This window comes from Lytechinus variegatus, chromosome 1, assembly GCF_018143015.1.
Source record: "Lytechinus variegatus isolate NC3 chromosome 1, Lvar_3.0, whole genome shotgun sequence".
NCBI lineage: Eukaryota > Metazoa > Echinodermata > Echinoidea > Temnopleuroida > Toxopneustidae > Lytechinus > Lytechinus variegatus.
This window is the reverse complement of record NC_054740.1, coordinates 21,418,884-21,443,318: the sequence shown is the minus strand read 5'-3', so window position 1 is coordinate 21,443,318 and position 24,435 is coordinate 21,418,884. Positions and strand designations below refer to the sequence as shown.

General features: G+C 35.7%; 1 protein-coding gene across 4 annotated transcripts in view; it reads left to right on the top strand.

Annotated features, from left to right (window-relative positions):
• The window catches only part of LOC121409056 (teneurin-3-like), a 54,162-nt gene that overhangs the window by 7,219 nt on the left and 22,508 nt on the right, over positions 1-24,435 (top strand). For 3 of the 4 annotated variants that reach the window (XM_041600854.1, XM_041600862.1, XM_041600870.1), the window contains 3 exons: positions 10,749-11,177; positions 11,753-11,957; positions 22,908-23,056. In XM_041600854.1, coding sequence (XP_041456788.1) covers positions 10,887-11,177; positions 11,753-11,957; positions 22,908-23,056 — 645 coding nt within the window. In that variant the 5' untranslated portion in view covers positions 10,749-10,886. Of the gene's footprint in view, positions 1-10,748; positions 11,178-11,752; positions 11,958-16,992; positions 17,779-22,907; positions 23,057-24,435 lie in introns of those variants that run through there. The other variant, XM_041600879.1, reaches the window with a different exon arrangement.

Sequence of the window (24,435 nt, the reverse complement as noted above, 5' to 3'; positions counted from 1 at the left end):
GAAAGATTATTTCATTCCTGAGTGAAAGGCTGTGGAGAGAAGAGATTAGGAGAGGAAAAAGGATGTTCATGATGTATAAATCATGCATAAAAGATGAAGGCAGAAGTAAAAGTTAGATTGTAGGTAAAAGTGGAAAGGATGGAAGGAAAGGGAAAATGAGATTGTGGGAGACATGGAGAATAGAGACATCACAAGCCAAGATAGAAAAAGTCATCTAAATATTGGTGCATTTACTGCTTTTATTACCTTTTTTTGTATGCATTTTCTGTGTGCTTATTTGTTTAATAGCAAAATTGGGTTCTAAATGATGTTTTCATGTGTATAGTTTTACCTTGTAACAAGAAAAGAATCATACAAAAACTGTATATGATTGTAGTTGTACCAAACATCATAGTGGGTAAAATGCATGCTATTGGAACACTACATGTAACTCAAAGGCCAGCCGGTAATAAGGCCTATTCTTTTCCAGTGGAAATAGTAACATCTAGCTTGTAAGTCAGTGATATTAAAAAGATATTCACTATTAAATCTTCTTTTAAAGATTTTCACTTATACCCCTTTCATAAACCCAATTAAAATGAATTAGGCGGCTAATAGCAGCATAATTTGGTCGTAAAATTGGAGGAGGACAAGAGTTATCCGCATTACTCTGATGCTGCTATTATCTGCATAATAGCTGCATCGGGATAAGATTTTGAGTTTATGAACGCATTTCCAAATAATGCGGATAATTGCCATGGTGCGGTCACAAGGTCACCCTTTTCCAACACAACCGCATCGGAGGGGGCGTGTCCAGTTGTCATGGTGATTATCCGCCTTTTTCAGGACGGGCGCTCGTAAAAATAATGCGGCTTATTTTCGGAGTTTATGAACGCAATTTTTATTGAATTATCCACATTACTCTTAGGCGGCTAATTGGAGGATAGGTTTATGAAAAGGGTATTATAGTACATTGTCAGAAATATTTTTTTTTCACTTCGCTGTAGGCATTGTAACAGTGCTTCAATATCTGAATACACCCAGTTATGAGGAATTTAATTTTAGTGGTTAAATAAATGTATGTTGTTGTTTTTTCACAACCTGAAAGAATGAAATTAATATTCATAATTCAGAGATCAGTATTCCACTGAAGAAGTCACAACGGTTACAGATTAGATTTGACAAGACTATGAAGAAGAATATTTATTGTTATTATAAAATGGTTAATTCCGTTGCTAAAAGTGACCCTCAATTTGATATCTTATTCCCCCTTCATTAGAATGGAACAGACCACCTGTCAACAGATAGCATATGTCATGGTCCACCTAGATATATATTATCACCAAACTATTTTCATTTCCCTTTGCCAATGTCATATTGTTACTTTCCCAAAGTACATTAGATAGCAAACCTTTCAACCGTCACGTTTATCTCGCCTAAGATTACGAAAATTGCAAGGCCTCGGTTGTCCAATCAGCCGCTCGGTGCGGTGGCGCTAGAGATTTACCCGTACACCGCCCTGATGATGCAGTCGAGGCAACCATCTCAGACGAAAACGATTTATTACATGCGGTTTTATGAAGCTGATGACGACAGCGATTAGAAAACTGTTGTTGGAAACTCTGTGTGCTCTCAGGGGGCGAATGATTCTAGACTTTGATTTGACCGTGACTCATCGACTAATCAGAATTAACGATTGATCAGTCTAATCAGGATAGGCGGTGAGCCTAAGATGACAGGCTACTACCAGTCTTACCTGTCTTCCAGGTAGCCAATGGTGATGGATACCAGGAGATGGACAAGAACAGGTTGACATACCAACTCCATGTAGTCATCCAAGGAAAGGCTTAACGAGTGGAAGAAAGATGTGTCTTTGTTATGTGTTGGTCCATCTCGTCAGACACCATCACATGAACTCATCATTTTAAAGATGTTTGGTGGAGGTAACACTTGTGCTTTTACTTGAATTGAACAGCTGCCATTCTCTTCCATTACCTCCTACCCATGTTTTATCAACATTGAGCTTGTTTGGGTAAACTTGACAGTTTTGTATTTGGTACATGTATGTTCATGGTTTCATGCAAGGTTGCCTCCGATCTCCATGTCATCATTGACTTGAAGTTTTTGGAAAGAATTTGTTTTCATTTTTATACAGTTGCAATTCTAGTATTCCATGCATTTATCATGCCTTGAAGACCATTGTTATTAAGAAGTATTTATCATTTTACTATGTTCCTTAAAAAGCATTAAAAAGAAATAGTTCATATTTCAGTAAACATGATTAAATACTCCTGCTTGAAGCAAACCTATATATTTGAAATATAAGATAATCATTTGGATGCATAAAGTATTTAACCATTCATTGAACAGAAACAAGAAAATTTGTAAGTAATTCTATCATGTTCCCCCATTTCTTGTTCTTTTTTACGCTGTTTGATTCACACACCAAAAGTGTCCTTATATTATTTTTTGGAGGGTTTCCAACTATGTATTATCAATTTGTTTAAGAAGACTGCTGCATACACTGTCAATATCATCATCTTCACTTGTGAATTACAGAGGTTTACAATTGCCATTAGGTTTGATATTGAAAAACAACTTCTTTAATTGAGCCAGCATTTCATTGTCAAGGCTGTGGAATTGTGCGAAGGCATGCTTCAGTCAATAAAGTGCATACCGGTTGAAGAACGTCAACATTTAACACCGTCACAAAAGAAGCATAAGAGCTATCATGCACGCAATCTGTTGATCGTCATCGATGTTCAGTCGTCTTCATCCGCACCTCACACTTTCCCTTCATCAGCTCTTCGTCAGACACACATCAGCTCGCAATTGGGAGTGATTACTGGGAATATTTCCGCACATGAAACGTGATTGAGCCATTTTGGAGTGTAAGAACTTGCTTCTCTTTTCATTTCGCTCTTCCTCTGATGTGTTCTCCGGCTGTCTCCCTTGGAAGCGGTTTCATTAAATCGTTACACAGCTCTAGGTAAATGTTAGCTGTATTATTTATTATCCTTGTCATTATGTGTGGAGAGCATGCTGGAATTGGATGCTGTTGACAAAAGGGTCTATTGTTTTCTCAATTTTTTGTCCTGGATATTCAGGTAGAAAATTGATATTCCAAACTGTGCTGTTATTGTTTTTCAGACGGGGAAAATATCTTGAAATCATTTTCTCTTATTTTGATGGTTAAGTCGATTGAACTTGAAATTGAAAAAGAAAACTTTATGCTTATACTTATGCAGCATTCTGTTATCATCACAAGAATTACATTCAAAAGTGAATTTTGCTATTGCTGTATGTGGAACAATGTGATTGAATGAATCTAAAAATATAGGACAGTTGATTTTACAAATAAAATTTGTCATTCAAGCAAAAGATTAGAGAACAATACATAATTAAACTAAACAAGATTATGTTAGATAATAAAGGTGTTAGTCATAATTAACAGGGATGATATCTTATGGAGATGTACTCTTGTTTGATAGTATAAATAATTAGATTAATATTAGGTAGTTTGAAGTGCTCATGAAATATTTATTATTTGCATTTTTCATTTCCATTTGTTGACATCTTGTGTTTTTTTTTCATTCAAATTCTTTTTTAACTGCATAATTATGCATCCAATCTTTTTATCATTCTCATGGGGTAGATTCATGTGTAAAATCTTAGAAAGCTGTCATATTTAAATTTAAATTTTGCTATTATTATCATCAGTTTGGGAGGGGACCTTTTATTTTTTTTCGATATTTCAGAAAATTTGTGAGTGATTAGGTGGAGGGAGGAAGGCAAGGAATTGATCCTTTTTCAATTACCAACAATCACTTTTGCAATAGATTTAGCATGTACCGATTAATGTCACTTGTTCCAGAAAATTCAATGAAATTAGAAGTGCTATGCAGTGGTTGTGCAAAAGAAAAACAACTTTTTTTTAAAACCCTTTTTCAGGGAGGTTAGGGGATGTTCTCGTAACCAACCCAAAACACGCCAATATTCCACTTTTTATTTGATTACACAATTTCATTCATTTTTTTTGGGGGGGGGATGAGATTGATGCTGTCATTTAATTGATGTACAGCAGTTGATGTGAAATACTTTTCTGTTTCTGTCTTTTGGTTTGAACTGTCAGTTTATATTTTTTTCTCTACAACTGTTATTTGCACTTTTGGAATGATTTTTTCCCTCTTTTTTTGATGTCTCCTGATTTAAGACCTTCACCCTGTCACACCACTGATTGCAAAATAGTCCTCCAGAGATCACAAACTGAAAATTAGTTCTAAATCCCATCGAACCAATTAGTTTGGAGTCCCTAAACCTACGGTCTTACCTGTAATCACCTATTGGTCTGACCTGATAGCATTTCAAGCTGCATAAGGCTTCTGAACCTTCTCCAAAGGATTCAAGATATTCTATGAACTCCATTCTCCAGAAGGCATCTCTAGATGGTGATGTAGAAGATGGTAGAGGCTGATGAGGTGAACATTAGTTTTGGATTTATGGAGAAAGGTGCTTTTTGCAGGATTGAGTGTGGATTTGTTTTTTGGTGGAATTACATCAAATGTTGAAGAAGGGGTTTGATTGAAGAAGGTGAAAGACTCTACACATAATTACCATTTTTATCCTTTTTTTCTTTCTTTCTTTTCTTTTGAGGGGGGGGGATATTTTTGCCATATACCAATCGGCAATTTCTTAAAATACGCATGTTCGACCCCATGTATGTGAGAACCTTCATAGAATTTTCTGTCTCTGATTTCTGGTTCTTTTGACAGTCTGTAATGTTCTCAAAAGCCATGAATTGGTCAGTTTATGAAGTGAAGTAAGACTTGAGAAAGAGGGGATCGGATTTACAAAAAGGTTGAACATTTTATTGGATTGCCCCAATGTTGCAGATATAGAAATATATTGCTTGGTATGTTGCCTGTCAAAGGTCTAGGTTGTATGTGATAATAATATCACCAAGAATATTATATTTTCAATAATCTTGTGATTATCATCTGCTTGATTATTTTAAACTGATCTCTCTCTTCATAAGTATTTCATTTCATAACCAAGTTTAAGTTTTAATTGTTGACACTATCATTATGGGCAGCGTAGTGTTGTGTCACTTGTGTGGGTAATGGAAATGGAAGCATACTCATATATGCATTTTAATAATGAACTTTATTATCATCTTCTTGAAACAGCATCTATGTTTTTGCCCCATCAGTCCTGCTTTGATAATGATAAAAAATCTTTAATCAACATTCATGTTCCATAATCTGCACATTTACATATATATTATCTTCTCATGAACCATGTCTTTTTTTTTGGGGGGGGGCATCATCATACCTCTGATGTAGTAAACTTGCAAAGACCGTCATTAAAACCAAACTCTTCTCCTCTCCATCTCTGTGGCTTTAACTTGACAGGTTAGATGGATGATGTCTTGAGCCCATAATACCAGATTTTTCTTCTTGCTTTGTCCTCCCTCAAACACAGTCTCCAAACTTACCACTATTCTTGATCAATATAATCAGATCATGTACACCTCAATTTGGGTGAGAACTTCTCCCAAGGAGATCCTTCTCATCGGATACCCCCTCCCTGACACTCTCTGCATCCTCTAGGCAATTTGTAGTGTCTTTGAAGATGATGTATTGCGGGGAGTGACCCGACATTGACCTCCTTAATGAGGCAAAACTCACTTGCACTTGGCACATCTGGTAAGCATGACACCGGGAGATGAACTCATCACAAATACCCCACTTACAATCAACAATTACAGGGAAGGACAGGGGCATGCTGGGACGGGGAGGGGTCAAAGGTTACATCTTGTAATTTGGAGGGAGGCCCTACACAGCCTCGTGTTCCATAATACAATTTAGTGTTTGTCTAGCATACATGAAAACCTTATCTGAAGGTTATGATGACTCCCTCTAAATTCTATTTTACTTATTGCTTATTTGAGAGTTTAGTAAAAATGTGGAATAAAACTTGGAGATGAAAGATACAGTTTGGAGTATCATGAAGCATGTTTTGTGTCAGGCCGGTATTTTTACTTGGTAAAGTAATGAAGCCAGACAAACCTTTGTTTCACACATGTTCCTTGCGTTTCATGGATAAATTAATTACTTTAATTTTGTAAGGGAAACCATCTAATTTGGATATCTGCCATAGTGTAGACATCTTTAACCCGTTTCAATGTTATCTGAACACCCAAGGTCCCATCTTAGTCAGGATGAATTCTGATCTAAATGGGACTTCCGTTCTCCTTCCTGAAAACTGCACAAGGTGTTTCTCCATCAGCCTCATTTTACTGTTATCTCAAGATTCTATCTTGATGGACCCTCTAACATTTTTTTTTTAGATTCAAGAGACTGTATCTATCAAGAATCCTGGATCAGAGAATACTTGTATCAGTTATTCTCTGATCAGGAAATATCCTCATCTATCCAGATCAGAAAATAGCAGGTATTTTCTTAATTGAATGCAAATTACTCATGAAAATTTCCTGAAATTGGGAGGCCTGTTTGACAAAATAACAACAAATTGGTTTATCAGATCAGAAACAGTAGTTTTGAGTGAAAACTTGGGCTAGTGGAGATGGGCTAATGTGCAGATAACTTCTCCTTTTATCACCCTTGAAAGTTTTCATCACATTTTAGAGTTTTGTCCGTGCTTCCACAGTTCTCTTGATTTTAGAAGTCTAACTGATGAATGTATTTAATAAGAATAATGGGCTAATGTGCATACATTGTATGCGGGCATGCAAGGATCCGATGTCTGGGCCACCGGGGTAATAATATATCTGTAAAGCGCTTAGATACGTTGTTCCGATGTATTATATAAATGCAGAATTTTATTATTATTGTGCCTGCAGACAGGGTATAGATGGATAGAGGCAGGGATTAAATTCAGCCCCCCCCCCCACACACACATGCACATCAACACACACAAACCCTCTCCCTCAAATTTTTCCCTTTTTTATTCTGCTCTTGTAATTTGGGGAATATTTTTGATAAATTGGTAAGATAGAAAGGCATGGAGCCAGTCTGTAGATGGATAGGCCCGTATTACAATTTTTTTGAATTTGGTTGTTTTCATTTTGGATTTAAAGTGTGACCATTCAAATCCAAAACAATCACAACTTCGATGCTATAACCATGTCATTAGATTCTCACAGAGACCTAAACAGGAAGTACCTGTAAACTAGAGAGTACCTGACAGCAGCAAGTCAAAGTCAAGGATCTCTTGAGTGACAGCATCTTCCTGGACCTTATCTTCCGTTTGACAGTTCATTCTGCTGCTGCTTCGTCTGTAGAGGATATCCTGAATAGGGATGAGGTCTTCCATTGTGTCTTAGGATGTATATCATCAAATATGGGGGGGGGCATGAATATGCACATTTTTTTAAGTTTTAATTCGTTTCTTTTTTAATAAATGCTGATCTGAAACTCATTTGAAGGTGTCTTTCAGATTGAACCGTTTCCAAAAACACCGTTGCCAAGGATGCATAAATGCGATAGTCCTGTTAGTACTTAAAAGCATATTATTTTGATGTTGAATTTGCTGACACCCAGCTCATGACCATTGCCCAATGTGGGCCTTCTTGGATTGCGAAAGTGGCATAGTCCATCATTTGCATAATATGTGGCAAAAGTGAACTAAAAATGGGCAAACGATTTTGTGAAACTTAAATGAATCTTATGGTAGGCACAGATTCTGCACACTTTCACCTCTTAAAATGCAAATGGACTTCATTGCAAATGTTGTGAGCTTGGTAGAAACTAGGCTTTAGCAAGAAACTAGGGGAATCTTTCAGGAAGCATTTTGTCAGTGATTTTCACTGTCTGATTTAATCTCAGCCAATCAGATGCAAGGATTTCAGTAGCTTGTAACAATAGTAAATGAAAATCACAGACTGTTTTTTTTTCATGTAAATGCTCCCATGTTCATTGTCTATCTCAAAAAGTTCTTTGACTTGCACAACGTTCTGTGGTGAGGCTGCTCTAGGAATGTTTTTGTTTCGTCTTCATGGGGAAATCTTTCATTTGTTTTTGTAGACATTAAGATTTGAAGTACTGCATGGTTTGTGGTTTACAATTGTTATGTAAAGGTGTCTTCAACTATCTGATGCATTCATAAGTCATTATGCAAGATAGTAAAGATCGACTGTTCAAGTGTTTTTATACCATGCCAATAAATATTCCTAATGGTGCACTGAATTTTATCTCCGTAACCTTGACAGCAGTAGCCTTTCAATCACTATCTAGAATAATTCAAAGATTCTGATTTACATTTCCATTGTTTATCAGAGAGAATATTGATATATTTACCCTGCCTGGCCTGGGTATATGCTTAATGGATGAATGGAAAAGCAACGATTTAACCTGATTTAAGGTTTAATATTTTTTTTGACAAAATAATAAAGGTGATGATGATGAGGAGGAGGAGGAAGGTGAAGATGATGTTACTGGCAATGAAGATGATGATGATTTAAATAACGATATAAACTATTAATTATACGGTTGTTTTTAATTTAACACTTGTCTGTATAACAATAGATATCAGTATAATGTTAGAATACAAATTTGTTGACTTAGCGATGGTTTTAAACAGTAGTTTTATATTTCCCTCTTTTTTTATATTTAAGTCAAGCGAATACTGAACATCTATTAATTTTTTCTTGTTTCAAATATTTCATATAATCACTTACATGTAGGGCAGACAACTGGCTATAGGAACACTGAACTGCCATGAACATTGTACAAAGAATCTATTGGACCCTTATGATTTTCAGTTCAAGTTCTAGAAAATCTGAAGTTCATTTTTGAAATATAGTTTGATTAATTTCAAAATCATTTTTCATTTTCCTACCTTAACCTCATATAAAATGACTGTCTTCAAAAAGAGGTTATATCAGATGGATGAAAAAAAAAATCAACTAATTACATATCTGTATCATACACCTACTGTCTACAATACATAATCATGATTGCCACATGATTGGATTTGGTATTCTTTTGAAAGGAGAGAGATTTGAATACAAAATAAATTAGACTGATTCATTACACCTATACATCACACACCTACAGGTTAAGTAATACTAATTCAAAGATTTTTTTTCATTGTGAATGGATTCCTAGTTGAGTTATATTCTTGTTTATCAAAACATCAAGCTAAGTCACAAGCCTTTGCAACTGAAAATCTTTAAAACCTCATCTCTTATTGAGATGCGAAGGTACTATCTAACATAAAAGTCTCTGCATCACGTTTCCATGGAAATACACCACTGAAGCAGAAAAGCTCTAGCTTGTAAGAAACCACTGAAATATACATTACATGTAGGCCTGGCATGTAGGTGTGCACCGCCCTGTGGTTGAAAATAAAAAGGGCATAAATATGAAATATGTTATCTTTGCTCTTTAAAAGTATTAGATAACATTGCTCCGAGCTTGTTTTTATCTCTTTGTATTTGAAGGGAAGATTTGAGGAATGAAGTTATTATACATGTATGAATCATCAGCAATATACTCTTTATTATTCAGTTGAAATAAATGTGTGAAGAAGCTGTTATAACCTGATATTATCCCCATTTCCATTTTTTTGTCCTGTATGTATCTCCCATTGGGTCTATATGAAATCAATACTCCAATTTGAATCGTCTTTCAATTATCCTCTTTTTGTGATACTGATGATTGAATTATTATTATTCATTTTTTTACACCTGCATTGGGAATCATGCGCTTTTACCTGCATGCCTGCTGAATTTCAAAATACCAGTATGGTTAAAGGATTTATTTCTGTTTCCATGGTAACTTCACTCAGGCTGAAATACAGATTACCATTTTCAATATCTTGGCATCCACTGGCTACAGTGTGAAATGTAATGTCAGATTCATATTGTATGATAGTGACTCTTTGTTTCGTTACCAATGTGAAATTATGGCTTTGCCTTTCTTTTTTTTTTGGGGGGGGGCAATTTTCATATTCAATTGAAATTACCTTTCTCATTAAATGTGTACTCCTGTCTGCAATTAGTATGTACTCTAGAAAAGTGAACAAAATAAATAAATTTCACACAAATTGGACAATATAGTAAAGATAGAAGCCCTAGTGTTTCATTGTGATTCTCAGAACTTAAAAATTGAACAATTATAATGTACAAGAATAGATGAATCATTACATATTCACAAAAAAGTGTGCATGTGTCCATGCTCCAGCAGATAATGCAAAACTAAGAACGTACCATAACTTGGTTTTTACTTATCTAAATTCAGCCTAAATTTCAGTATTTTTTGCTTGTTTTAATTTTGTAGGCTATATATTTTTATATATACTTCATATTTATTTCAACATGGTGTATCAATTTACGAATGTTGAAATTATATCTCTTGCCACTTTCAATTGTTTTCAGTTTCTCTGGAATTCTTGAAATGACCCCCTCCCCCCTCTGTGTCCATTCAGTCGGTCAGTACAGTCACCCTGACCTCCATCCATTCATCTAGCAGTAGCACCCAATGGTTCCCAGAGGAATGGACCAAGGGTTTAAGAAAGAGATGATAGATATCCAGACTAATCCACTTCACCCAGTAGCAGGAAATGAAATGAAGGAGGTTTTATTTGTGAAGGATATCGAAACAATGGTTTTCGGGACTTCTCTAGTTTTGCTCATTTACCATAACTGTCAGGACTTCAGACGGTGGATTTCATTGACTAAATAGAGAAATGTCATAGAGGATATTTTCACATTGTCAGCTGAACATATCTCCTTTTTATCTTTACAGGTGTTTATTTTCCAGACAAGGATGCTTTAAAGTGAACATAATCACCAAATAATTAAAGAACAATTTTAGAAGGAGCTAAAGCAGGACAGTTTAGTCCCATACTTGAGCTCTGGAAGTGACACAGCTCATACCACCCCTATGGCTGCACGTGGCTCTGTACTAGCTTACTCAGTTCAACCTGTACCCAAGGAGTATTATCACCAGCAACCATTGCAACAGGTGCAGCAACAGCATCAGCCACTGCAACATCAGCTACCGCATCAACAGCAGCAGCAACACCCTCCACCTCCTCCTCCAGAGGGCAATCGGAAGAGCTTGCATCACAGACAGCGTCGCCAGCGGCAACCGCATCATCAGCAGCAACAGCGTCATCAGCAGGCCCGTTCGTCATGTAGCAGTTCCTCACAGGAGGACGATCAATCTCAACAGGTCAGTATCATCAATCCATCAGGAATCTGTAGCACAAGTTTTCTCCGTTGATCGTATAACTATTTTTGTGATTGATTGCACTGACCACAGTATGCAAGCAGTCATGAAAATAAGTTGTATGATCAGTTGTTTAGTTTTGTGTAGCTGGCCCCAGATCTTGGAAGATGAATTTCCTCTTGAATCTGTTGGTGTCTCCACCGATTCTTCATCACCTAGGATAACTTGTGTGAAGTATTGTCTGTGATTTGTTGATAAGGTCAGGTTTTGAAAATAATTGGTCGAGTTTCATAAAGAAAATAATTGTTGGCTTTTACTGACAAATTTATTCTGAGCCAATCAGATGCAAGAAACTCATTAGCTTATAGCAGTTCTCAGTAAAAATCATTGACTTTCATTTCATGAAATGCTTCCCTGGTCTTTGCATATAGGCTTTAGAGAATAGAAATCTCAGAGGATTCAGTAGTTATGGGACAACAGTATGGCCTCAAATTCATGTCTTTTGACAGGTTTGATAAAGATTATAATTAGTTGTAATTTATGCATCTATCCGTGTCTTTCCTTTTTCTTTGTTTTAGGGCTACGGTGTAAGGAACGGAGGCTATAGCTCCAACGAGACACTGCGGATGAGTGAAGTCCCCGTCTCACCGACAAGTGAGGACGGGAAGGAATTATTTCCACAACCAGAGGTACGAGCTAAAGAAGAGAGTTTGTGCCACCCTGCTGTGAGAATGGAACCTCCCATCGCTGAACACATAGCAGAAGAGAGGCCTTATTATGATGGTAGGTATCATGAACTTATGTTTGAATTTTGTATTTTTATAATTCTAACAGTTCTTATTTTTCATTATGACACAGAGAAATGGGAGAGATAAGGAGAGTGAGTGAGAGAGGAAGAGAGAGGGATGAAAGATGGTTATGTGGAGGTATCAAGGGCGATAAGATAGGTAGAGAGAGGGAGGGGAGACAGAACAAGAGAAAATGATACAGGTAAAGAAGATACATTAAGTTAATTAGATGGGGTAAACATAATTAATATTCAAATTCTACTTTGAAATTAAAGAATATATGTAATTCATAAGGTATTTTAAACAAAGGATATGAAAAGGCTTGAATACTGTGAAATACTTCGGAATGCCACCAAGATAGGGGTTAGTGCAGATTAAAAATGAGGGACTATTTAAAATCAATTAAAGAAATTTTGATTTCTAAAAATATATTATCTTATCATTTTGTTGACAAAGTAAGGATGAATCATACCATCAAATATTCTTAATGTGTGAATCAAGACATCAAATCCGGTTGAAATAAGAAGCTGATAGGGAGAGACCATTACTAATTGATTAGAGAGAACTATCTTGTATTTGTGTGGATTATTAATCACCGGATTGCAAGTTCACTAATGGAGGATGACAAGGATAAATGAGTTCAATAATCAGCAAATATTGACCTGGAGTAGGTTGGTTATCTTGTCTTTGCCAAGTATTGACCTTCAGTCACGCTTGGTTTAGGCATTCAAACTCATTGGCGAGTCTGATTGTTTAGACTAAATTGCTAGTGTTTGTTGGTCATCATTTCTGCTTGTGATGATGTTGAGTATAATCAGTTTTGATTGTCTCTTCTGTAACAATGTCTTAGAAAATGATCAGAGAGCTGACTTTGTGCTTAAGTTGATTCTATTATCTATAACCTATGTGTTTGGGTATACCTCTTTTTATCAAGTATACATTAATCTTGCATGAAAAAAATATTTCTACAGCACAATGTATGGAAACAAAAGAATAATATGATGATACAAATTGCAAACAATAAAAATGGATCAATTACCAGGGTCCATGCCTATGCTAAGTGATCACAACCTAGTCTGCAGGCACAGACCCTGAATGAAAGGAGTGGGCTTGCACACAAGACTAGCACAAGATCAACTTTCTCTTCCAAGTTCTGTACACAAGTCATTGGCAGGGACTGTAGGCTGCATTTTCAGACCGCTTTCTTCAAATGAAGGGTTTGCACAGCAAACTAACCCCCAAAGTTTTATAAATATGCCGAAGTGTTTGAAACAAAAGCTGACTGTAATTGATTATATGAGGAGCTTACAAGATTTTCAGTAGCTATTTTCTTTATTCAACAATGTATTTTATATTCATGAGTGGTAGTTGGATAGAAGAGTGGACTGAATACCAATTAACTGTGATCAATCATGAGTTTAAACAATATCTCAAAATATATATTTAAAAAATGCTACTCCAGTACTGCAGGATTATATTCTGAACACCTTGTAAAAGTGATTATCAGCCGAAAATCGATGTTGAGGTGGCGATAACATTTTCATTATTCCACTATCGGGCATCCACAATCACCAACAAATATTATCAATGTAATATCATGTTTGAACAAGCAATGGGTGATGTGCATACTGATGACTTACAGTAAGAAATGGAGGGATGCAATAAGAGAGCAAATAAGAAAGGAAAAATATCACAGCATTGATGATTCATTAGCCAGTAGAGGAGACAAAGGGTGTGTTTAATTAAGAATATTGACGCGGTGTAGAGGTTGGTTTGTTCCTCTTGTGAAATGATTGCATCGCAGTGATTGACAGGTTAAAAACGTTGATTCTTTCCACCTCAAAACTAGCCTTTTTTCCTTTTCTCATACCTTCCTCTCTCAGTTATTAATTTCTGACTTTTAATAATATGAAGATTTACCGATTAAAGCAGCCATTCATATTGGAAGTAATCATTAGAGTTCATGATGATAGTAGTTTCCTTATAAATTTGTTAGATTATCAAACCATAAATCATTATTTTTTTCCCACTACCAGGAATGAAAATGTTGCCTATTCCAATTCACTGCTATGAAATGACAGTTCTTGTTTTCTTATGTTGAGTGAAGATAAGAAGTGGCAAATTTTTCAAGTTTACATTCCTGTTTTAAGTAAATTTATTGATTCTATGCTGCTATGTGAGATAAAGAAAACCATCTAGGTCTGTAGAATTAAGTATACTACCTAAGGAATATGATTTTAACTTGTGCTCTAACTAATGTAATCTAGATTAATGGAATTACAATTCACTACTCACATCAGAATACCACATTTTTGTGGGATTTTGTTTAGGTCTTATGAATATTCAAAGAATCGGGGGTATTTCATGCTCAACTTCTGGGGAAAAATGAATTCCTCAAATGGGTTTGGACAGAGGGAAAGACCATGTCCGTGGGTTTGTAAAACAAACAGAAGCAATCATTTATCAGGCGTGATGAGTTAATTGAGTCAGACATCTAATTATACCACAGATAATTGATTCCCTTGAAAAGTAGGATCTTTTGTATTTATTCAGTTAGCTAACAGGGTTGTTGTACTGTGTCAATCATGTTTGAGACTGGGTGAAATTAGTGAAACAACAATCGTCAGCCCAAGTAAATATTTTACAGTGGTGTAAATAGAGAGAGGAGATTACTCGCTAATTGTTGTTGGGCAGTTGCGTACCGTGGTAGGCAGAAAAGGGAATATTAGAAGATGTAAAAGGACTTCAACTAGATGAATGAGAGACAGAGGGAGATCAGGAGATAGAGAAAGTGGGGGGGGGGGGTGAAGAGAGAGAGAGAGGGGGGTGGAGATTCGGGTTGGAGCGGAGAAGCCCCTACTGAGTGGATTTTAGTGGTTAAATAGATTAAAATTTAGAAGAAAGGTGACAGTGATATAAAGATAACCTAATAATGAAAGAAAAGGATACGTTTTTTTTCTATAGTACAAAAGGACCTGAAATAGAGAAAAACCTCACATTCTTGTTATGGTGGAACTTGGCGAGATTCAATGAAGAAGATTGACAAGGGAATGAGGAATATAGGGAAAAAAGAAAGAAGGGGAAATTGTTGGGAGGGGAGAAATAGGAAGACAATTGTGAGGGATAGATGGAAAGAGAGAAAGAAAGAGAAAAGGGGAGGGGAGGGGGATAATCAGAAATAAGGAAACCTCACAATGGTCATGTGTGAAACTTGGAAGAAATTCAAAGGAGATTGACAAGGGAATGGGAAATACAGAAAGGAAGAAAAAGTGAGGAAGGGGAAGACGACGAGTGCTGGGGAGCTGTGGAAGAGAGAATTCGAGAAAAAGAGAGACGGATAGAATGAGCATGAATACCAGTCCCATTGTGGTCTACGGTCAGGAAGTCGGTTGAAATCCTGAAAGCATTGAATATGGAATTATGATGGCTCACATTGACAGATGGAGGGAGTTTGATAGACAGGTTTGGATGTTCTATTCTCAGAGACGGAACAAGATGAAGATCTATGCTGTTATAACCAAGATGTCATGGTAGAGACGGAGATGTGAGGTGTAGACTTCTTCATTACATGTCTATTTGCTTGTCTTGATTAGTGTCTCCATGGTAAAATAAAATACAATGGAATTCAAATAAAATTTAAAAAAAAAACATGCACAGAGAAAATGGAAGAGGAGGCTGGATTCTGGGGAATATTTTGATATGATTTGAGGCAAACTTATAAAATGAAAGATGAAGATAAATAAATCGAAAGAGCTCATGCCTCAATGGTGCATGTTTGTATACAAGAGGAAAATTTAACAGAACAGAGGTTTTAGGACATAGGCCCTACCCATACCAAGAAAAAGAATCGATTGATGTATTGATGAGGAAGCTGGATTCTATAGAATAGATTGAAATGATTTACAATTAGTTGAGGCAAACATATAAAGTGAAAGATGAAGATAAATAAATCGAAAGAGCTGGTGCCTCAATGGTGCATGTTTGTATGGTGCCGACAAGAATGAAAATTTAACAGAACAGAGGTTTTAGGACATAGGCCCTACCCATACCAAGAAAAAGAATTGATTGATGTATTGATGAGGAAGCTGGATTCTATAGAATAGATTGAAATGATTTACAATGAGTTGAGGCAAACATATAAAGTGAATGATGAAGATAAATAAATCGAAAGAGCTCATGCGTCAATGGTGCATGTTTGTATACAAGAGGAAAATTTAACAGAACAGAGGTTTTATAGGACATAGGCCCTACCCATACCAAGAAAAAGAATCGATAGATGTATTGATGAGGAAGCTGGATTCTATAGAATAGATTGAAATGATTTACAATTAGTTGAGGCAAACATATAAAGTGAAAGATGAAGATAAATAAATCGAAAGAGCTGGTGCCTCAATGGTGCATGTTTGTATACAAGAATAAAAATTTAACAGAGCAGAGATTTTAGGACATAGGCCCTACCCATACCAAGAAAAAGAATCGATTGATGTATTGAAGAAATTTACTATTCTCATTTGACCATTACCTTTTGGGCGATATTTTAAGATGAAAGAAAATGGAAACGTTTGAGCTGTTGGAGACATGTAGTGCTCAGAAAATTAAATTTTAACTGGAAGAAAATCAGATTATGGTCAGAGTTGCAAAACATGAAACAATTACCCAGTATTGCTATCTATTGAAGGTCCTTCAAATACATCCCAATGTTTGTATTATGCATACACATTTGTTGGAAGTTTTGTTAATGATTTAGCTATCTGTTGTTTATTTATCTGGACTGGCTCCTTATCAGGACCCCACATCTGGGGCATCTTTGCACAACTGCAGGGGCTTAGCCCCCCTTCCTTCACACCATAATCCAATGAACACACATTGTAGATTACTGATTGACCAAACCCTGACATGAAAACACAAAAGAAAATACCAGTATCTTGCTGTTTCTTTGTCAGGGATTCACCTGATTTTAATCCTAACTTCCAATCTTTGGTTGTTGTGATACATATCTCCTTCTCTGTTTACATAGGTCTTCTCCTTCTCTCCACACAGTGCCATGGGGCACCTTTTATTGTGCTTTAATTAGCGAGGAGGTCAGAACTTTGTTCACAGTTTCAGTTGTGCTATTGTTCGGATAACTTGCTGCTTGTCTGCGTGTAGGGACTGGTTCTTTTGTAAACATTACACTTTGGTTACCTGAAATACCTATAGCACCAGGCAGATTTGATTTTATTGCAGCATTTTGAACCTCAGGAACAGAAAGGATACATTGGTTCATGTAACTCCTACGTGTTTTTCTCACGCTACGCCCGTCGACTTCTCCTAATCTTGCCTCCATGCCAAAGCTTGTGGTTGAATGTGAAATAGTTTCCCTTTGTTTGTCGCAATTGGAGTTTGACTAGTACAGTGCCACCTCACAATGAAGATGGAACATTTTATTGATATCCTCACTGGATTCATTTCAAGGAGTTTGTGAAGGAAACTGATCAGCCTTCATTCTGTTATTACTACTACTTGGTGATGATACATGCATGCCTATAGTCTCTGCCAAATTGTCAAACTGAAGAAGAGCATCTGTGATCAAAATTGCTTGGACGTTGGATAGTCAACCCATTGGAAGATTAGATTTCTGAGGAAATAAGGGATCTGATGGATTTATAAATGGAAAATATTTGCATTTTCAGTTAGACAAGCAGTGTCTGTATCTTTGAGAACATTTACAATGGAAGTGCATGCTGGTGAAACACAAAGTTCTCTCATGCGAAAGCCCTATTTTCGGCTTCGAGACGGTAAACCAGAGCTCGCTGGGTGGATCGTGTTTGAGAAAGGTACACTCATCTCCTTGATTCTCGCTCTTGTGAAGCAACAGTGTATTTGACAGAGCCCATTATTTCCTTCCATTCATTCAGTTTCACAAGAGAATGTTTCATTTCTTTTACTGAACAATACTTCTGATCTATTGATTGAACATACTTTCTATAACTACATTCTGCTGCTCTTACTCTCATGGAAATGATATTTTGTACTTCCTGTTTAATATGAAAGAGGGGGCACTTAAACTGTAAATAAGAATTGAAGGATTGGGGGCATACCTTGGGTTCATTTTTTGATAATTGTAAATAGGCAGGGATATAAAACAATTGATGAAAATATTAAAGTCCCCTTCCCCCTTCCATCCCTGCTGCATAGTAAGTGTAGTAATATTGTAAAAAAAATTAAGTATCCTATTCACACTGCAGAATGCGTGAAGGCCTTCTTGTTATTACCCCCCCCTGCTGAAACCTGCCAACATCATGATGCGCAAGCACAAGGAATATAATTTTTACCGGCTGCCCAGTTACTACAACTTGGTTGAGTGCAGCACAATGTGGATGAACTTTTTATTGAAGAAAATAAGTAAAGGGATGAGATTCAAACCCATGGCAAAAAATGCGCAAGTCAGAATCATCAAGTAACAAATACATAACACAATTTGTATGTACATGTAAGCCTATAGTACAGCCACATTAATATATCATTTCTTACTAGGAATATATTATAGCCTACATCTGCACAGTATCAGGACACATTTTCTATCAATTCTTCGCATTTCTCTCAAGGATGAGGGTTAACATGAATTGTGAGAGTAAACATGAATTCTTTGGTAAAATTACAGAATTTTTAGAAGGAAGTTGGCAGGTTAATATCCCCCTGATCCTCTCCGATGCAGCCCAGTTCCCTTCACCATGGTGACTCATCAACGTGGTCTATCTCACACTCTGGTCTCATCCTAATCCTCATCGCCTTACATTCTCTTATCGCCATCGGCAACCCCAAATACTCCCATCTCATACTTGTCAAAAACATGATGCCAGATTACGATTGGGGAGAAAAGTTGCCTGTTCGGGATGTTTATACAAGGTGAAATCTCCATAATGGGTGCACTTTAGATTGGGAGGAGTTGCATGCCTAACCAATGGGGTAGGAATCAATGATGTGGTGTTCAAACCGCCCCTCTGGCATCTCCCCCTGTGGACAATGTAGGCACTCGTGTTTGGATTATTTTCTTAACAGAAAACTGGCATGCAGGCGAAATAATGGTTACAATACTAGGCTGACTGGTATTAGAATGAGAATCAAAACTGAAATACAAGAAAAACAAAAGTTTATTCATTAGAAAAATACTTGGTCCATTTTAGGAAAGTGCTAAGAGCTTTGTACTTGTAGATACCCAATTGCATACTAATGTGCATTGGTCTGAATACCTGTTCAATGTACAGTTAAAAAGTTGCTAAAAATTCAAATGAAATGTAGATTACTTGATTTATATCCATAAACGATCTCCACTCATCTTGAATTTGCAAAATGGTTTATGACCTACACATACAGATTATTTTTAATTTCTCCCATTTTATGAATTTGAAACTTTGATTATTATATACTGTAGGCCTACCCTCTGGAGGTGTTTGAATTAATGTTTAGGCATATACAAGTCTGTGATATCCAAAACAAAATTTAGACATCCAGGGCTCTGTAACACAAAGCATAACAGTTGATGGTACGCTTGATTTTTACAATTAATTGCACATTGTAGTCAATGCAATTAATCATGAAATTTTGTTCTATGATCATTTCTAAGCTTTGTGTTACAGGCCCCAAAACATATATTATGTATTTTTTTTTTCAAAAGATTGTGCAAAAGATATCTTTGATCATTTTGCAGTAAATCTTATAATTGCTTGCCATTTTATTGGCTCTGCAAGATACATTCATGTCAAATATTGAATTATTCACAAGAATAGTTTTTATTCATTTTATTTTGACAACATGAAGTAGTGTCTATAGGGCCCTGAGGGGTTGGGTCTGACATTGTTTCCATGTGTTTTGGTGGTAAAGTTAAGTGGGTTTTCAGCCAAGCTTCAATGATACTCCATTCACCATGATCACATGAGCATGAAGCTATGAAATGGGCCATCATCACACACAATTGACAATACAAACATTCCATCCTCGTGGACATTGAAGTCAAACCGGTATATTGTTATTTTCAATGGTATCTTAATAATCAGACAATACTATATAAATCCTGTGGTTTTTATGTTTAAAAGGGAAATATATTAGAGGGTTATTCTGTATTGATTTGGAGTATTGTCTATAAGGCTGTCAAATTTGATTTATTTGCCTGTGATTATGACTTTTTGAAAATGTAAACAAATTATGGTATACTTTCGAGTAGCAACAGTTCTGTCTGAGTCTTTTCATTGCACTTGTAGAACAATGTTTATATCCAAGGAAATATCAATCGTAGGCCTACTTGTTGAAAGTTTTGTCACCCCTGAATGATATGGCCAGCATATGCAGGTAAATATGGCAAGCTGTTTTATCATTATTTACCTTTTTTTATATGTGAAGAGTTATCATTGGAAAATGTTTCTTGATTTTTGAGAATTCAGTTCTTGATATGAAGAAACATATATGATTTAATGATAACATGGCTTGCTATACATACATCTGCATACAGTGGCTAGTTTCCCTGAAGGAGGCATGAAGTTCAGCACATAAACAAAACAAAATCCTTGTTCTCAGAAAAGTCAAAATTTGTTTTTATGAATTGGTTAACCTGAACTTCAGTCCTTTGTATTGAAATGACCTCCATAACTGTCACTTGTTGAGGTGTATCCTAACCTCCATGTATTGTTACTGAATAGCCATTGGTATCACACCTCAGATAGTCCCAGACAGGTGTTTGGTGTGATTGTGGCTACTGCTGACAAATACTTGTGAAAAGTTGTGAAATGTTTAAAAACAAGTTCAGCAATCCTACAGAAGCTGGAAGGATTTGGGATGTTGGATTGTTATCCTCTATCAGGTGGTATCAGTTGAAAGATATTGGGATGGAGTGATTTTCCAATGAGACTTTGGTTTTCTTTATTGTTTGTGCAAGGGTTCAACACCTTGAAACAAAGAACTGTAGCCTTCATGAATGTTTTTTCATGTTTACCCTAAGTTATTCCTTTCCTTCAAGTTTCCGTGTTCTTTGAAATTGAATCAAATCCTCACTTCTTCTGCCTTTGATTCTCTGGCTAGATAGTCAGTTTGAGTTTGTAACTGTAGGCCTGAATGTTTTTTGCTAATAGAATATTAGTAATTCTCTCAGTAACTTTTTATTCCTCTATATGAGCTGTTATTATTTTCTTCACCTTTGATAAGAAACCTTTAGCTCAACATTTCTTGTATCTCTGAACATAGATTTGTTTGAATGGAAAAAACAAACTTTTTCAAATACTTTGCTCAGTACTGATTAGAGCCTATCACCTGCAGTAATGCTGTCTGTACATTGCAATTTAGTAGGAGCCTCATTGTTTAATTTAGTTAATACTTTTTCTAGTTACCCAATACCTACACCTATATTGTTACCACTCTCCCACACACAGTCTCCCAATTATGGTCAGGTCTTCATGCCCAATGATCTACCAGAGTTTATTTAGCTTTTCCTAATGAACTTGGCTCTGTAAGTCCTTTGTTATCCACCCTAAATGCAGTGGTATATCGTTTTTCACGATAGATGTCCATTAAGATGAAGCTCCTGTGAACCCCCTCTTGTGTTTATGTGCCTTGCTGAAAGGTCTCAAATCCATACCGATATACAGATATTGTTTATATTCTGCTCATATCCAAAACGCTTTTCATCCATTAGCAAATGGCATGGGATTTTTCTGTCTGGAATATCATTTCATTATCCTTATATTATTCTTTGATGTTGTGTTAAATTACAAGTGATTTTTGTTTGGTTTGGTCGATTAATTCTTACCTCGCCCAATTTCCTCTATAATCAAGCTAATGAATGACTCATTATATTATTGTTTCTACGTTGTATCACTATCATTTGTGACTTAAAATTCATACAAAATAAATGGCAAGATAATCAGATTGTTTAGATCAATGCGCAATGCATGTTTTCTATTGTGAACTGACAATAATTTCTATTGAACTTTCTTTGAGAAAAATTTTCATGACTAAATGAGTTTATCCTAATTGTCGTGCTTGAGTCCCAAATCAATATACATAGCTTTAGTGTTGACTTGAATGATTTGTAATGACTAATGAAAAAGTAATAATCACATTGCATATTTTCTTTTTTGTTGATTGGAGTGAATCATAAACTAGAATGAAATATAGACTTGAAGTGAGTTACGACCTTCTTTTACTCACTTTCACCATGTTTCTCCATCCTCTTGATCTAATGAGGTTGAATGCCATATTGAATCCTCTCTCCTCGCTCACCAGCGAGGGAGCACTCTACCGGTTAGATCCTCCAAATCCCTGATCCCATCTGACGTGAGTTAGGACCTGATCCCGAGCCAAGATGCCCGCTAAAGCTCTAACAACAAACCGCTGTCGCCGCGACGACAGCGGCTTCCACCCCCACCTACTTCCTCCTGAGTCTGCCGAAGATCAAGTGTCAGACAGGAGATGGTTTAAATTTCAAGAATATTTGGTAGAAATTGGGTGTTTTTATTTCTCCTGTGTTGTCTTTACATATTATCAGCCATCACGTAGAAGGGGATTTAAGAAGTGGATAAAGCCGGATTCGAGTCTAATTGTTCCTTTTTCGAAATGAAGATTTTTAGAAACTTTGACCTTTTTAGGCAAAGAAAACTCTCTTCTTTTTAGCCTATAGACCTGTCCTCCTTAAACGATATGATATAAAAAAAATGTAGTTTGGAGATGAAGATTTGATATTTGAACAGTATATGGAAATGGTTTATTGATTGCTTGTATGGAATAACAGCGACTTTTCATTGTTTTTTAAAGTAAGTAAATTTTTGTAATTAAGTATAAACATAAAGCACATTAAGTTTCAAATAATGAAATGAAGTTTTGTTGAGTTATTAGGAAATGAAAGATGTTAAATTTGACAGAATAGGAGATTTTTTGAGCTAAGTGATAAAGTTTACCTCTCTCTTCTCTCTTCCAGGTAAAGAAAGACCATCAGATCTAAAATGTCCATCAGATAACTTTGATTCAACCCTTGGAAGTATGGAAGGTTCCATCAATGCTAGCACGTCAACGAGGGGTGACGTGAACCATGATCAACTATTACAAGAAGTTGATCATTATTTACATGTAAGTAACAAAAAAAAACATACAAAATGCAATCATGACTGTCATTTATTGCCAAACATGCTTCTTCACTATTTGTTTTAGAAAAAAGAAAATGAGAAAATTACACTTCCTAGACTGGTATTAGTGCTCTGATCATGCAAGCTAGGAAACAAGGAACTTTTAAACATACCAATTTTGATTTATTTTATTAAGGGGTTTCTGTTAGTCAATGCTATTCTGATTTCAATGAATTAACCTTATAAATAACAAATTACAATGCAAGGGTTTTTTTTCATTTAAGTTGTCTGTTAATCCTTCACTTTGATGGAAACTATGTAAAATTCTTTTTTAATCGATGCCTGGTAAAATACAGTCAATGACTTCTTATGATAAAAATGTGTTTCCAGATCATGAATATTTTTGTGGTTCCCTTCTAATTTTCTCTCTCACTTAATTCCTTTTAAAAGAGGGAATTATGAAAAAATTCATGCCAATCCATTATAAGCCTTTCCCTTGAAAGAACAAGGAATGACTTTCTACTTCATATTAATCATCGCCTGATCAAGATCCCTGTCTGCACATTTTTTTTTTATACATATGAAAAGATAATCATTATCCATCACAATTTCTAATCAATCTCTCACACCGCTCTCATCATGAGAATCTTACTTGTAACTAGAGGCATAAAGTAAGGATTTAAATCCATCCTTTCCATCATGGAGGAGATTGCTTCTTACCTTTACTGCTCCCATGAAATATATAAAACCAATTTGAGCTCTTATGTAGGCTTTACTAGATTTCAAGATTACTGTAAAGGCTCCAGATAATTCTTTGAATATTAAATCATTCAGTACAAGACTAATTTTATTAAATTTGTTCAAAATGAAGCCAAAAATTATGAATCGGTTGTTTTACTTCCAACTTTCTATAAACATATTAGAATCATATTCCCAATAAAAACAATCTCATGCTCATTTTATTGATCTTTGGAGGATTCTTTCTTCCTTATGAATCATACATTTTTGATTTTGAGAATCTTTATTACAATTTAATGTCAAATGTAATGCCTCATGATTTCTTTTTCAACAAGGAGGAGAAACGTTGCAATCATGTTATTGCCTTTAATTTCAATCCCTATTCAAACAAGATTTAACTTAGATTTTTAGCCTGCCACTGACTTTGTTTGAAATACATGAATACCAATGATTAGATGAAAGCAAATGCCTAGTGATTGAGTCTCTTCTGAAAAGTATTTGATGTCAAAGAATGATGACAAATATTGATCAGTTATTCATACGAAATGTATTAAATATTCTCACTGCACGTTGTAAATAAACAGAAATTATTGACAGCATTAAAATGCTAAGTATGTGATAAGGATAACAGTTGTCGCCTACAAT